At 47.4% G+C, this 15,483-nt stretch overlaps 1 protein-coding gene across 3 annotated transcripts in view; it reads right to left on the bottom strand.

Moving 5' to 3' along the window:
* Positions 1–1,560: 1,560 nt before the first annotated feature.
* The window catches only part of Tfap2a (transcription factor AP-2 alpha), a 20,393-nt gene continuing 6,470 nt past the window's right edge, over positions 1,561–15,483 (bottom strand). For 2 of the 3 annotated variants that reach the window (XM_055595182.1, XM_055595181.1), the window contains exons 2-7: positions 12,660–13,094; positions 9,587–9,638; positions 7,572–7,803; positions 5,646–5,764; positions 3,605–3,746; positions 1,561–1,849 (exon numbers count right to left, since the gene is read on the bottom strand). In XM_055595182.1, coding sequence (XP_055451157.1) covers positions 1,561–1,849; positions 3,605–3,746; positions 5,646–5,764; positions 7,572–7,803; positions 9,587–9,638; positions 12,660–13,094 — 1,269 coding nt within the window. Of the gene's footprint in view, positions 1,850–3,604; positions 3,747–5,645; positions 5,765–7,571; positions 7,804–9,586; positions 9,639–12,659; positions 13,095–14,398; positions 14,426–15,483 lie in introns of those variants that run through there. The other variant, XM_055595183.1, reaches the window with a different exon arrangement.

Below are 15,483 nucleotides of genomic sequence, written 5' to 3' on the forward strand. Positions count from 1 at the left end.
CAAGTTGAAAGTAAGTTTTTATTATACTTGAGGGAAACAATGGGTTCAGCTGCTTATTGCAAAGAGCAATTGCCAAGGGAGAGTTAAACTCAATTACTGTAACCATACTGAATAAAAAATACTGCCAAGAACAAAAATACGCCTGGGTAAAGACAGCCACTGAATAAAAAAAATCGACATAAAGCGTATCAAATATTTATTTATCTGGGCAACAAAGGACTATGATACATTGACAGGCATGGAAACTACTGCCAGCGAAACTCAACACAGTACATGGAGAACTGCTTTCCCCGTGGCCAGTGAAGACACAGAATACCAGGTGGTCCCAAATGCTCCAAGTTGAACAAAAAGAGAGAGAGGAAGAGAGAGGGAGCGCAGAGAAATCCCTAACCCTTGGTTTAAAGACAATATTCATTTATTGCTCAGAGGACGCTTTGAAGGGAGGACAGTGAACTCAAATAAATTTTATTTTTTCTCCCCACGATACCATAGAAGAGTTATCAAATCACTCCAGTTAAAAAAAAAAAAAAATCTTTCCAGTGTCCCAATATCACTCCGGTTTTTCCTTTCAGGTCAATGAAAAGCTAAATGTAATACTAATTATATATAAAATTTTATTTTACCTTAAAAAAATTTTTTTTTGTTCAGCTGTTTCATTATCATCGTTAACATGCTACCACGGGGCTAAATTCATGAATTCCAGAAGGGGGGGGGGGGGAGTATCACCCATACCTTGGTTTTCTAAGTAGGTAAAAACCACATGAAGAACTAATAGGGAGAATCCAAAACCCACTAAACAGGAGGTAAACGAGATCACCAGATAAATTAAAAAAAAAAAAAAAAAGTTTAAAACAGACTCACCATATTTACAAATCCCATTAAATTACACATAAATAAATATATACAGAGACGTGAACACTGATTCCCTTATAGAAGTGTGGATTGTGTCATCAGAGGAAGTTCAAGTGGGTGGCTGTACCTTGCAGAGAAAACTTCTACAACTGAAGACAGGACATAGAACTTCTGTATTTGTGTTCAAGTTTATTCACAATACTGATAAAAATGTCATTATCCTCTTTGCCTTTTTTTTTTTTTAAGTATGGCTACAATCTGAAGTATGCAAGGGAAGGCGATGAGTTAGTCCCATGAAGCTCATATACTTTTTAAAATTTTTTAACGTTCTTTTTTTTAGAAAAAAAAAGTTTTAATGTTTGTTGTTGATTTGATTTAAAAAAAAAAAAAAGGTTCACAAACGCGACAGAACTTTTCTTTTGCTGGCTTCACGACCTGTTCTGTTCTCTTAGGCTCCACATGAGGGTAAAGGGGTGTTGGTGCTGATGGGGAAGGTTGAGGCAGGGCGCTGAGGAGGCAGCGGCTGCCTCGTTGGCGGTCGAGGGAGAACAGTCCGGAGGATCCCGGGGACGAAGGGCGGCGCGGCGGCGGCGCAGTAGCAGCAGCAGTAGGAGTGGCTGGTCCCGGAGCTGTCACCTGCCGGGCGGGGGAGGGGCGCGTGGGGGCGCGGGCCGGTGAGGCGGGCGGGGGCGGGGCGGGAGGACAATCTCACTTTCTGTGCTTCTCTTCTTTGTCACTGCTTTTGGCGCTGTTGTCCGTGTGGCTGTTGGGGTTGTTGCTGAGGTACATTTTGTCCATGGCCTTGAGGGCCTCGGTGAGATAGTTCTGCAGGGCGGTGACCGCCGCACACACCGCCGGGCTGCCGAAGCCATGGGAGATGAGGTTGAAGTGAGTCAAGCAACTCTGGATGCCAGGCTCCAGGATAGGGTTAGGCCGGGAGTTCCCCAGGGGAGATCGGTCCTGAGCCAGCAGGTCAGTGAACTCTTTGCAGATCTGTCTGCAGTGGAACAGAGAAAGAGGTGAAGCTCCCATCAGGCCTGTGGGGTAAGGGGATGCGGGGGGGGGGGGGGGGGGGAGGGGAAGGGGGGGAAGCAAAAAAAAAAAAAAAAAAAAAAAAAAGACAAAACAAAAATCTTTGCCTTGCAGCCACCTCTGCAACCCAGCCTTCCTACACCCTTCAGGCCTTGACAAGGCCTGCCACTCACAAGCCCCTCACTACTGAACCATCTCTCCTCCCTTAAGGAATACTCTTCCTTCCTCAGAGAGACCTCCCCTTCATTCCCCACCCCCAGCCCTCACGAAGGACAAACTTCTGCCTACACTTCTCTCACTCACAGCAAACACCCTGAAAACAGGAAGGCATTTTACACGATGGATGAGGACAAAGAAAAGTTACACTGGGAGGTGAAAAAACAGAATCCCTCTTCAGTAGTCCAGAACCACCAGGCTTGCTCTTCAACACCTCAGAGCTGTCTCCCCCACACCCCTAAAGGAACCACAGTAACAGTTGGTGAAATGGAGTCTCCCCTCATTCACCTTCGAACCAAATGAGGTTTGAATTTAAGCAGAAAGGCAAACTTTGCTTTTTAAAAACAACAGCAGGGCTAGGGAGAGAGTTCATTGGATGAAGGACCACAAGAATAAGGACTGGGGTTTGGATCCCCAGAACTCAGCTTGGAGTAAAAAGCCCAGCTTGGAGGCTTCTTTCTTCAACCCCAGTGCTGGATGAGAGAGACAGGGGGATCCCAATGGTTTGCTGGGCTGACACTTTAGCCCAAAAGGTGAGCTCTGGGGTTAAACTGGGGATAAACTGTGGAGAGCCTTAGAGAAAGTAACCCAGGAAGTCTGTATGGTCCTGGAAGCCAGCACTAGCAGAGGCCTTCCTGAGGTGGCTACAGCTGAGGGGGAGGGGAGAGAGCAAGGAAACAGTGTCACCAGGCCAGAAACTGTCCCACCCAAGGCCTCAGCCTCTCAACTCTCCTGCAGTGCCCTCCAGTGACACCAGCTTTTGATAATTAAGGACTTCTAAACAAGCCTTTCAGTTTCCAGAAAACATACCAAAACAGTCATTTTCTTTTCAAACTGGACAAGTCAATTCAGCCCAGGCACCTATAGGAGCCTAACTTGGGCCATGACAGCTTGCCCACAGGCTAAAACTTGTTATGTCTCTGTGGCTCTCTCTCTCTCTCTCTCTCTCTCTCTCTCTGTGTGTGTGTGTGTGTGTGTGTGTGTCACACAGAGAGAGATTTGAGGCTAGAATAGAATGGAAGATTTGGAGTCTGGGATTAGAGGTGAAAGTAGGGCAGTTTCTGGATGGCACATTTTGCAGGCCCCTGCTTAATCTTTGCCTTTGAGAACACAGTGATAAGAGGCAAAAAATGTGGACCTAGCAAGCCTGGTTGGTAGGCCTTTGAGGATTTGATTCTGGTTTTTAATGAAACGACAGTGTCATAAATCCATGCTCTTTCAGGGAAGGCCCTGCTGCGTACCAGGCACATCCCCATTAATTTAAAAGTTAACACACAAAAAGAGATAGACCCGAGGGGGACACAGGAAGCACACTGGCAAGCCCGCTCGCTCTTCCTCTTTGATACAGACTGTACTGACTTATATAAGTTTGTGTCCCAATTGCAGTATTCACAACAGAGCTGATCAATAAGAAAGGAAAAGAGAAGCAAGCACGAGATAATTTTTGTTGTTGTTGTTTCTTTTGACAGTGAACAGCGAGACCCCGCAGAGGTAAATGCCTTACTTTGTAGCCAGGAGCATGTTTTTTCTTGTCACTTGCTCATTGGGATCGGAATGTTGTCGGTTGAGAAATTCCGCTACTGCTTTGGCAGGAAATTCAGTTTCACACACGTACCCAAAGTCCCTGGCTAGGTGGACGGCTTCTCCTGGCAAGAGGTGGAGGAGGGAAGTGAGGGCCAGAGAACCAGGAAGTTGGGATCAAAGTTTCCTCTCCACAACACACTCCCTTAACTTTCTTCACCAAAAGTTGGAAGAAGCAGAAACTCCTTGTTTTCTTACTTTAGACATTTCTCTTTCTCTGTGAGATCCAGAGAACGTACTCCTCAGTAAAAGTGCTGGGTTGGCTTACAAGGCCAAGATGGTTTGAAAATGTTAACCCCACCCATCACCCTCTACCCATCCCTGACTGATGTTTCCCCAACTTCTGTTTGAAAATGGCTCTGCTGTTCCAACCTCACACCTATCAACACATTCATCAATGATGTTTCATAATTACTCCTTGGGCTTTTCAGCGAGGGGAACAACTGAGAGTTTACATTTTAACTTGATCGCATATAATTATCTGTTCATCCAAGCCGATTAACCAAGAGGATTTGAGGGTCACTCCACTGAGTCTGTCTGTGTTGTTGATTTTCGAATCTTTGGTTTTAATTTCCTGAACCAGTTGGTTTTTACTGCAGGGCTTCCTGCCATTAGCTCCAGCTCCGGAAGAACGCATGCGCCAATTAGAGCATCAAAGCCCTCTCGGCAGAGCTTGTTTCCATAAAATGGAGCGGATCACAAACAATAACAGTTCTGCAGAAGCTGCCTCCCCACCACATCTCTCAACCCCCAGACCCAAAGCAACTCTCATGCTCTACCCTCAGCCTCCACCACCATTTTCATGGCATAGAATTTGGGGAGAAGGATACGAAGAGTGAGTTCTCCACATACAACCATTATTTTAATATAATGTTGCTGTATTTGAATTTCTGGCCCTGAACAATGGCTTTTTTTTTTTCTTAAGTTACATTATCACCACCTTCAACACCATTTAACACATGGAAATCATAGAATTTCTCCTCAAAAACATTGTTTCAGATGTTTTCTACAAACTTTCAAAGAACTTGGACTCAATGTCAATATCTTCCCCAATGCGATATGCAAATAAGAAAATATGCCTCATTAAAATATGAACACTAGTTTTAAACCTGCCTGGAAGTAAATCACCATCTTTCTATTTTTCTGTTAGCATGAGACATAACAAAATACAAAGAAAAGCACAGGAAAGCTATGCACCCATCCTAACCCTTATTCCCAGCCTTCAGCCAACTGAATATCAGAAGTTAGGACTCTAGACAGCAAGAATGTGAACAAAGTCTAGGGATAGCTTTTGTATAGCTAGACAGGGATGGTTTTTCATCTTGAGGGCTTTGGAAGAGTGTGTGTGCTAAAAAACTGACAAAAGAAACTCTTTTACAACGTGTTTGGGTTTGTTTTGCTTTGCTCTGCTATGTTGTTTTCCTCTTCTGTAGCAAAAAATCCAAATTCTAAAATTTCTCACTTTCTTCCCCTCCTGGAGAGAAAGAAGCACAATGGAAACAAGACATAGGAAAGTATATTTGGGAAAACGACAGCCTACAAGGGCTTTTAACCCGAGCTTTCAGGACGGTCTTAAATCAGGATGCAGGTCAAAGATTCCCAAATTAATTCAGGAAGTAATGGTCACGCATTTCTCAAATGCAGATGTCAGAATAACTTAAGTGATTTACTGCTGAGTTCTTTAGAGGAGACAGGAACTTGGGGAATGTGTGGCTCTTAACTTTGTGCATTGTTTAGGTCAGATTTGTACTGAGGGGAAATTAAGTTTTGTGATAGAGGAGAAGAACATATATGCATGAGTGTACATAAATAGGCTTTGGAATTTTTTGTTTTGTTTCTTGTTTTTCCCTGGCATCCCAGAATTCTGCTCACTTCCAGTTATAGCTATATGCCATGGAAAGGTGAAACCGCCCAGAAGACACAAAGTCCCTAGATGACAGCTCCCTTCTCGTGAGCAAGCTTACCTTCCACAAGTGACGTCAGGAGGGTGACATTGGCAGCTTTACGTCTCCCTGCTGGCAGATTTAATCCTATTTTGTCCAGTTTTTCTCTTAAAGATCTCCCTCCATTCTTAGACTTTGCTCTGTTTCATAAACACACGGAGATGGAAGATTTAGAAAATCTTGACCTGTTCTGTGTTACATTAAAGTCATTTTTGAACACTTTCTAAGACGTGTTCTTAAACACTGAGGAGCACGGCCCCAAGGCAGGTGAAGAAAGCCCAAGAAGGAACTTCACAGAAAGATCATAGGAGATAAAGGCATGTTAAAATGTAAAACTCCTACTCTGTTTAGTTATTATTCCAAGTATTGTGGCAGATTGGGAGCTTTCCATTTTGAAGTATCTGAAGAAGACACACACACACACACACACACACACACACAGTTCTAATTGCTAGAGTTGGGGGTATTCTTGAGGTCAGCTGATAACTCTGTTTTCCCTGTTGCTACAATCACGGCAAACCCCAGCAGGCTCTTTAAATTTGTCTTCACAAGTTCTGCTGTGAGGTTGTTCCTAGTAACCAAAGTTATCATCACGCTCACATTTCATGTTCTGGCTTTGGCCCCACTGGGAAACGCACCCCACCAACTGTTTTCGAGTCGTGTCAGGAGTGTAACTGGAAATGCCAAAAGGATGATGGCTGATATCGGCCTTCAAAAACGTCCCTGATTTCAGAGACAATGGAGGGACTTCTAAATAGATGTCTAAATAGACTCCCATCGTCAGAAAGTGGTTAAGATAAATTGTTTAAATAAAACAGCAAATTAATTAATTTCAGATTTTATTCCCTACTCAAGTGGTTCTTTAATTGTGCGGATTAGATTATACTCCCATAGGTAAGCAGTCTACGATACTGGGGATGGGGGAAGGGGAGGAAAAAGCAGGGGCAGAGAAAAGATCTGTGGCAGTCAAAGATAACTAAGGAAAAGCCAAGTGACTGAAAGTCGCTAGTATTAACCCTGCAGAACACTCTTTGAGTTTGTAGGTGGGCTGTACCCACCAAGGCCCAACGGAGGTTACAGGAACAAAGTTATTCAATGGATTACGGCTCTTATGCGGAGAGGGAAGTAAGAGACACAGTATTTTGGGCCAAATTTAGCACTAGGCCCACAACTCACACCGTTGGGTAGACTGGTAGAACCCTAAGAAGGGGGGGGGGGCACACACACAGCTGGCTCTGTAGCTTTCCTCTTTAGAGTCTCTACCTCCCTGGCCCTTGTGAAATCTTGTCTCTGAAGGACTCACTCCAGAGTAAGTGAGAATCCTGGATTAACAGGATGCAGTTCCTGAAAGCATCTACATACAATGAACGGAAACTGGAAACAGACGTGCCCTACACACACTGCCTGTCACACACCACAGTAAATCAGACCGTCAAGAGTTAGCGCTTCTGGGGCGGGGGTGGGAGTCAGGGTAGGGGTGCCTTCTGGCTGGAGGTGCCAGCAAGCGGCGTTGAGGAAGCATGCAGGCAAGCAGAAGTCACTCTCTTCCTTGACGTGAAAACCCGTCCCCATCAGAGACCCTACAGGGTGGTAAGGCAAAGCAAAAAGGCCAGAAGCTTTTCTGAGCTTGTAACCTGTGCGCAACCAGGGAAAAGGCAGCGGCACGGCGCCCCACGGCTGCCGAGGCTGGGACTGAGCCCTGGATGGAGAGAGCTGCGCGTGCGTGCTGCGGAAAGACGGAGTCCACCCTGCCCCCCGAGTGCGCAGGCGCGTCGCCTCGCCCCGCCTTTGGCCCGGCCCACCACACTCCACTCTCCCTCTTCCTCTCCTCCCCCGCCCCTTTCCCTGCCTGCCGGAGGGACCGCTACGGCCCCGGCGCAGGCGCACTGGGGTTGCGTCCGCGGGGCGGGGCGGGGCGGGGCGGGGCGGGGCGGGGCCGAGCCTCACCTCCGCAGCACTCCGCCCAGGAGCGAAGCGTTGAGACACTCGGGCGGTGAGAGGCGCCGCTGTACTTCCGCCACCGTGACCTTGTACTTCGAGGTGGAGCTGAGGAGCGACAGGCGACCCGGAACTGAACAGAAGACTTCGTTGGGGTTCACCACGCCACCGAAGAGGTTGTCCTTGTTGATGGGGATGGCGGAGACGGCGTTGCTGTTGGACTTGGACAGGGACACAGGGCCTGCGGGGACAGGCGTGGGCTCGAGTTGGGGGCGGGCCGGCCGCGCGCCGCTCAGCTCTGGAACCCCGCGGCGGCTTCCTGCCCTCTCTCACCCTCGCTGCAAGCTGTCTAGAGATGGCGACCCCCACCCCACCCCCGGGCTCTGCCGGCTTAGGTGCAGGAGCTCGGGTTTAGGGAGACAGCGGGTGGGTTTCACGTGCAAACCCGGGGCAGGGTTGGTGTCGCCGGGGTTTGGCCGACGAAAGGCTCAGTGCAGAGAGAAATTGCTGTTAAAATCAGCCGACAGTTTCGAGGGCTACGGCAGCCAGTAAATGAACATTTCAGTTGGCTGGCAGTGGTGGACTCTGTTGTCACACACTACACGTCCGTCCTTTCATCGATAAGACCCTTATGTTCCATTTTGAAAGACGCTCGGGTTTTGGAGCTCATTCCAAGCCCTTGAATGGGACTCAAGAATAGGCCTACAACTGAACACTAGGAATGCGTCCTTTTGTTGAGCAAATACTAAATGAACGCTGTCTGCCTAAGCCCCTTCAAAGGGGTGGGGGCTAGGACATGCAATCAGTTAAACCCAAAAGCTCTTCATTGTTGGATGAACCATTGTTAGAAAACAAATTCAAGACCAGCAAAACTAGGGGTCCATTTCTTAACACCAGTGTAATTCAGATGCACCCACAACCATTTAAGTTCAATGCATTTGTATCTTCAAAATCCACATGGAGACATATAATAGTAATATGTACAGTCTCTTCACGGCCCTCCTCATGGTTTTTTAAATGGGGATGTGGGGAGGAGAGGGGCTCTAGGTTTTGGATAGATCACTTTTGACATTAATAGCTCTGGCGAGGCTAATAGAGACAATAGGAGTTAAACGAACTCTTGAGAGATTACTAATAAAAGAGCCAATTATCATGTCGACTTGGAAAGAGCACCTCTTAAGATTTATCCCTTGCACGTCTAATTTGACGTGACAATGACTTCACAGATGCAAAAATGAAACTTTAAACTCGCTGACAATATACTGATTGGGGTTAGAAATGAGAACAGTTTTATATAGCATTGTTCTCTGGTGGTGCCTAGGATCCTGAAATGACTGCCCCCATAACGACAAAAAAATACCTGTACTGCATTAGCACAAGAAACTTTATTTCTAGCCACAATGCAGATGATAAGCCCATTCAAATTAAGTAACATCTTTTCAATGATTTCTTTTCTAAATACATAGGTCAATAGCGGCATCTTCAAGATGCTAATTTTAACCAAAAGCTAAATTTTTACTAACCTAATTCACCAAGTTTTAAATACTTAAACTCAATCAAGAGACTAGAAATTAAATCAGAACGCGAAAGTTGTCTTCCCCTCATAGAGTGCTTTTTCTCATGTGTCTTTTCATTAATATTAAATTTTTTGTTATTATTTCAGCTTGATACATGTCTTAACCCTCATGGCCTTTAACTCCACACAATGAATTAACTATGAAACTATTTCCAAATTGAAATGCCACTTCCAAATCAGGTCAACTATTGCTCATTTGACTTTGTCCAAATATCATTAAACTAAATTCAATGCTGAAGTCACCATCAGAACAAAGCTAGCCTGTTGCCATTACCAAGATCCTGAAAGCTGGTTATTTGAGCACTGTTCTTCTATCTATTTGCTAATTCTGAGCCTTTAGGAAATCCTATTTGAAAAAAAATAAATAAATAAATACAGTCCTGCAAGTTCTTTTAAATAGCACTCTGCTTGTAAGGACATGCTTGGAATGCAGAAGGAAATGGCTTACCTTTCTTAATTACAGTTTGATCTGGGATGTTAATACCCGGGTCTTCTACATGCTGCAACAAAAGGATACACATGAATGTAAGTGTATAATCAAAACAAAAGGAAATGAATGTTCCCTGCAAGGTGGGGGAGGGGTGCCCCTCCCCCTCCATAATGGCATTTCTATATAAACCTCTCATCTTGGCTTACTGAGTTTGGAGCTTTAAAACTCAAGAGGTCTCGCTGTACACCCAAGTCCCATTTCTACCTCTCTCCTAGCAGGTAATCCACCCTGAAGAGGATGGGATGGGGAATAAAACTTTCTTTGAAAATTAAATGGAGTTTTGGAGTTCCTAATCTTTTTCACAGTCAGTTCAGCCTTTAGACATGCACCTAGCTTTCCTGTGGCATCCCTCAGCAGCTTGGGACTTGAGGGATCCCAGTGCGGAGACAGCCAAAGCCAAGGAAACACAATAGAAGTGGCAGGGGCGGGAGTAACAGCAGACTGTGGGAAACCCTGTAGGCAATGCAACAATGTGCAAACACAAACACACCTTTACTTAAGGAAAACTAGAAATAATTTTTAAAAGACTGCTGCCTGCAGTAGAGATGGCAGAAATGTGGAACTACCAGGAACAAAAACCCTTGAGGCAGCTTTTCTGCTGTCCAGCACCACTGTGGGGTTCCCCTCTCTCTCTCTCTCTCTCTCTCTCTCTCTCTCTCTCTCTCGCTCTCGCTCTTGCTCTCTACAGATGGATGGGTATACGTGTGTGCTAGAATCAAAACGTGATTAGAAAGTAAAATGAAATCATGTTTTCTAATGCAGAAACTGACAGGCAATATAATGTCTGGCTGTGTTTACAAATTAGCACCAGGGCTGCTGAGATAGAAGATTTCGCAATCGTTACCAAGCACAGGCATTGCCATTTAAAAAACTATTACTTCCTTCTCTAGTCTTTGTCCAACAATAATACTGATTCGAACATTTTCCATTCTGTCTTGGATTTATGCTCCTGTTAATTGTGCCTGATCGCAATGATTCCGGGTGGATGGTACTAAGTTGCTTTATTACAGGTTTTATTATACTCAATGCTCTCATTTGTAACTTGCCTAAAGTGCTTCTGGATTTAAGTATAATTAAATTGAGAAATGTTCAGAAATGACTACTGCTGCAGTTCTTGTGTTTTAACTATATGGGGAAATATGATCCCTTTATGCACGCACCCTAAACCCATAAAGTAAATGTAGTGTGGCATAATACTTTTATTTCTGTTATTTCAAGCTAGACCTTGCCCATACAGAGAAGACTGTTAAGTTTAAAACCCCACTGAGATATTAATGATTAAATAATTTTCACCATCGACTTGATTTTCTTGAATATTTAGCAGTCATTCTTATTAAAAGTTAACTGTGGCAGCAAAAAGAAAATTGAAAACAACCCTTTTCCTGACCCAAATTCCTTTGAAAGATTTTTTTCCCCCTTGAAAGGTGGGGGAGGGTGAGAAGAGCACTGGGTTTCTTGCTTTTATGTGACCATTTGGTTAATTTCTCCCACTGACCAATTTCACCACAAAGAGTTACCACACAGGTATCAAGCATTCCCACCAGCCACAGGACGTTTTTGCATAAGTAGACCTATGTCGAATACACGGTAGTTCCCTAAGCTTAAGACATTTTTTTGTTATCTGAATGCTTTCAAAAAACAGGCAAAGAAAAGAATTCAGACACTCTCTGAAAAAGAAACCTAAAATCATCTTAACTTATAGTTCTATTTAAAAAAATTTAGAAAATATTGCCTGAAATTCACTAAGCATCATTTTCTTAAAAACATGTAAATATGAGCACGCAGAGAGAGACACAGAAGGCTTACTAAGCCTTGCATTGGGGCAAGGGCCTGCTTTCCTGTGTTTCTTGCAAGGCTGTTAAGCATAACCAACAAATTTCAGTGATTAACTGGGCTAAATGAGAGAGGTAATAAATTTTCTATTTTCCTGTAGAACTTCAAAAATGTTTTAAATCCACCAGGCAATCAGGTAAGTTCATGTGGCCGTTTTCCTTACAATCTAATTCAGTAATCATTAAACTGTCAGCAGACATACCACTGCTATATTTGATGTAGTAATTTGAAATAGCATTTTAGCAAAAATCACATCCAGATACATTTCCTTTCCCAAGAAAAGCACCTTTAACAGAAGCCTTTACAGCATGCACATATAAACGCATATGCATACGTGCTTGCTCTAATTCCATTTCAGGAAGATTGTGAGAAAGCCATAAATTTATAGAGCTGAGCCTGAGATGCTGGTTGCAATTTAATTTTAAAAACTATTTTCAGATTATCAATAGCCCGAGTTATGATGTAAGTACTACATGTGCTAAGGCCTGCTTATTTAGAAATCATTTTAAACTGCATTTATTGATAACTGAATTAGAACTCAACGCAGCGCCCAATAGTCTCCAAACATTTAATTGAATATGCAGTGTAGCAGATTCTGATAGGCGTTGGGAACCTAGCTAATGATTTATGAGGTCACCACTTAGCACCCCCAGGAAGAGAAGAAAGCTGCATTTTAATGTCCCTGTGCTTGGATTTGCTACTTGTTTTCCTTTGACCAGGACAGGGTAAGCACAACTTCTAGGTTTCACTAATGCTATCAGACCCGGTTCAGGGACCTTTCCTTAAGTCTCCCACACTTTCCTTTACTCCGTAGACGCATCTGAGGAGTTCTCTGGGCTAAATTTAACCTCGTTCCTAGAACAGCGAGCAATCCCCACGACGCGGTGTGCAGTGGAATTAGATCCTCCCTCGATCCGCACACTTTACTGCGGCGGCGGGAAGCGACAAGAGGGGCGACAACCGCCTGATTCATTTGCGTCGGTTGCGAGTGGTGACCCGGGCATTGTTGAGCGAGCTCCAGGAAGCATTGTTCCCAATGACTTTTTAATTTCTAAATTCGGTTAAGTGAGTCTCACACCCACCCTCAACTATTATTGAGGAAAACCAAGGCCCCGCGGGCCCGCGCTCCACAAAGCTTCCCAGAGGGAAGGTGAGCCCCGGGCTGCGTTCCCTCCGGGCGGCCCGCACCGCCTCTTACCGGGACGTCCTCGATGGCGTGAGGTAAGGAGTGGATCGGGAGGTCCCCGAGCCCGGAGCCGAGCCCGTGTGGGCCGTGCAGGAGATCCTCGTGTCTCCGGTAGTCTCTGCGAGGGTCCAGGCCGGACAGCTGGTGGGGTAGCCCCCGGTGCGTGTGCAAGAGCCCAGACTCCTGGCTCTGCCTCTGGCCGGGCCAGCCCGGGTGCTGAGGCTGCGGCTGGGCGTGCAGGGGGTTCAGGCTGTAGGGGTCGTTGACGTGGGAGTAAGGATCTTGCGACTGGGGGTAGATAGGCTGGTAGGGCGGGGGGAAGTAAGGAGGCTGGAAGTCGGCATTGGGGGTGTGGGACAGCGGCGGGGCGCTGGTGTAGGGAGATTGACCTACAGTGCCCAGCTGGGGCAACCGAGCCGTCCCGTTGCTGGTGCCGTCGTGACGGTCCTGGAAGAGAGCAAGAGGAAGAGGGAAAGAACAGGAATGAGGCGCAGAGTTTCAGCTACCTCCACCAAATCCATTCCCCAGGCCAGAGTTGGGGAACCAGCGGTTGCCCTCCGCAGGCCGCCGGGATAGGGGTATCAAGGCTACATTGTCCACGTTGGGAAATACCCAAGAAGTGAAGCAGGCCTTTAAAAAAAAAAAAAAAAAAACTATAAAAAAATCAGAATATGTGAATCTAGTGGCACAACAGACTCTCCAGGACATTCCTCTCAAAGGAGGGAAGGAGATCTCAGAGTGTCCTACAACCCTTAACAGCCGCAGCACCAAACCTCCCTTAAGCAAAATTCAAACAGCCACTAAATATTAAACAGGAGAAGCGGCCTTCGCCTTTCCCGGATTTGAACCTGTCTGCGTTACTGTTTACTTGTCCATTAATCTTGAGAGGGGGGGAAAATCATAAACCTTCAAAGACTATTACCATTTCATGACTATTTAAATAGAAACATGTTTTGCACTGGGCCCGTAAGAAAGCACACATTTAAATTACCAGCTTCAAGATTTTAACTGCATGGCTGGGGGGGGTGGGGGGGCAGGGGCCGCCTGTCTTTTCCGCTTCCCCTGTTAGGAGGCTTTTTTTACACGACAGGGTCGTTTTATGATATGAATGGGGAGCGAGGGAATGCCAAGCCAGGGTTTAAAATAGAAAGATTCGGTCTAACCCGGTTCTTTTAAAAAACAGCGAAGTTGCACCCCGGGGCTGAGGCCCCCGCCCCTTCCACCCCAACCCCAAAGGGCAAAAGAAACCCCTGACTTTACGTTTCTCTATTGCAATCCGCTTGCAAAGCAAGCCTAGAGCGGGTTCCAGAGGACAGGAACCCTCCGGGGTTCAGCTGCCAGGCCCCGGGCTAGGGGACACACCGGGGTGCGCCTTCCCTCCCCCCCCACACCCCAACACACAGACGAATTAAGCCTCAGAGGTGGAGAGTGTCTCTTGGAAGTAGCGAAGGCGCCAAGAAAGACGAACCGGGCAAGAAACAGGCCCGGGGAAAGAGCTGCGGGGTAGGTCTGCGCGCGCGGAGAGGTCTAGCAGGGACAGGGCAGCGGCGACGCGTTGGGTTTGGGGAAAGGAAAAGAGCCAGAGAGAAGGGGAAAGGCGGACGGGAACGCAAACGGACGGTGGGGACCGCCGGGAACCCTGGCCAAGAAGCCCAGGATCCAGGGCAGTTTCCCGGCTGGCTGCGGGATTCCGGAGCAGAAATTCCTAAGGAAAACAGGGGTGGGGGGTGGGGGGTGGGGGGGGGACTCACCATAGCTGAAAAACTGTGAACTAACATCTGCGAAGAGTCTGGGGTAACCAGTCAGGGTGAAAAAAAATAAAAAATAAAACACACAAACAAAACCCCAAAAACCCACCACCGCGCCCCGGGCACCCGGCTGCTCGGCGGCCGGAGCGAGCCGCACACACAAAAGGCGCCGAGAGCCCCGCGCCACCCGGGACGCCCGTCACCGCGCGGACGCTCCCGCGAGCCCCGGGGCCCCGCGCGGGTCCATCCGAACTTGCACCGCCGGGTCGCGCGGCGCCTCCAGCCGGTCGGAAGCCACGATCTCTCTCCCAATCCCGCCGCGATCGGTCGGGATTCAAAGTTCTTTAGGAGGAAAAAATAAAAAATAAAAACAAAAATAAAAAAAAAAATAACAAAACCAAAAAACACCACCAAAAAAAAAAAAAAAAAAAAACACCAAAAAGAGAGCGAGCGAGCGAGCGGTGTGTGTGCGCCCGTGTGTGCGCGCGCGCGCCCCGGTCCCCTAATCCGTGTCTCCCCCTCTTTTTCTCAGCGGCGGCTCCACGTCGGCTCCCGAGAAGCGCGCGGGGCAGCGTGGCCAGAGCCTCCTAACAGCAGATATTCATGACTGTTAATATTACACGACTACTTAATCGGGGGAGAAGGGCCGGCAATCGGGCGTGAAGCGGGGCGGCGGCTCGCCGGAGCCGGCTCTCAGCGCGCTCGCGGACGGGGGAGCCTCAGCCGAGCAACTCGGAGGTGGGGAGAGGGAGCGCGGGAGACAAAAAGCGGGCGGCGGAGGGAGCGGCCGAGCGCGCGGGGGGCCGCGGCGCGGCGGAGGCGGCGGCCGGCGACTCGCGGCGGAGGGGCAACATTTTCAAAAAAAGGTGCCAGGGCCCTGCCGAAGTGAAAGAGAAAGGAGGCGAGGACGAGGGGGGGGGGGGGGGGAGAGAGAGAGAGAGAGAGAGGGCCGAGGGGCTGGGAGCGCGCGGAGACCCGAGGCTGCGTCTGCGTGCGGTGTGCGAGGAAGAAAAGTGTGGGCGACGGGAGGAGAGAGGAGTGGAGAGAGGGAGGGAGGGGGAGGGGGAGCGCCGGGGAGGAGGAGGAGG

Source organism: Psammomys obesus, unplaced genomic scaffold (assembly GCF_907164565.1).
Source record: "Psammomys obesus unplaced genomic scaffold, mPsaObe1.curated_primary_1811, whole genome shotgun sequence".
Lineage (NCBI taxonomy): Eukaryota > Metazoa > Chordata > Mammalia > Rodentia > Muridae > Psammomys > Psammomys obesus.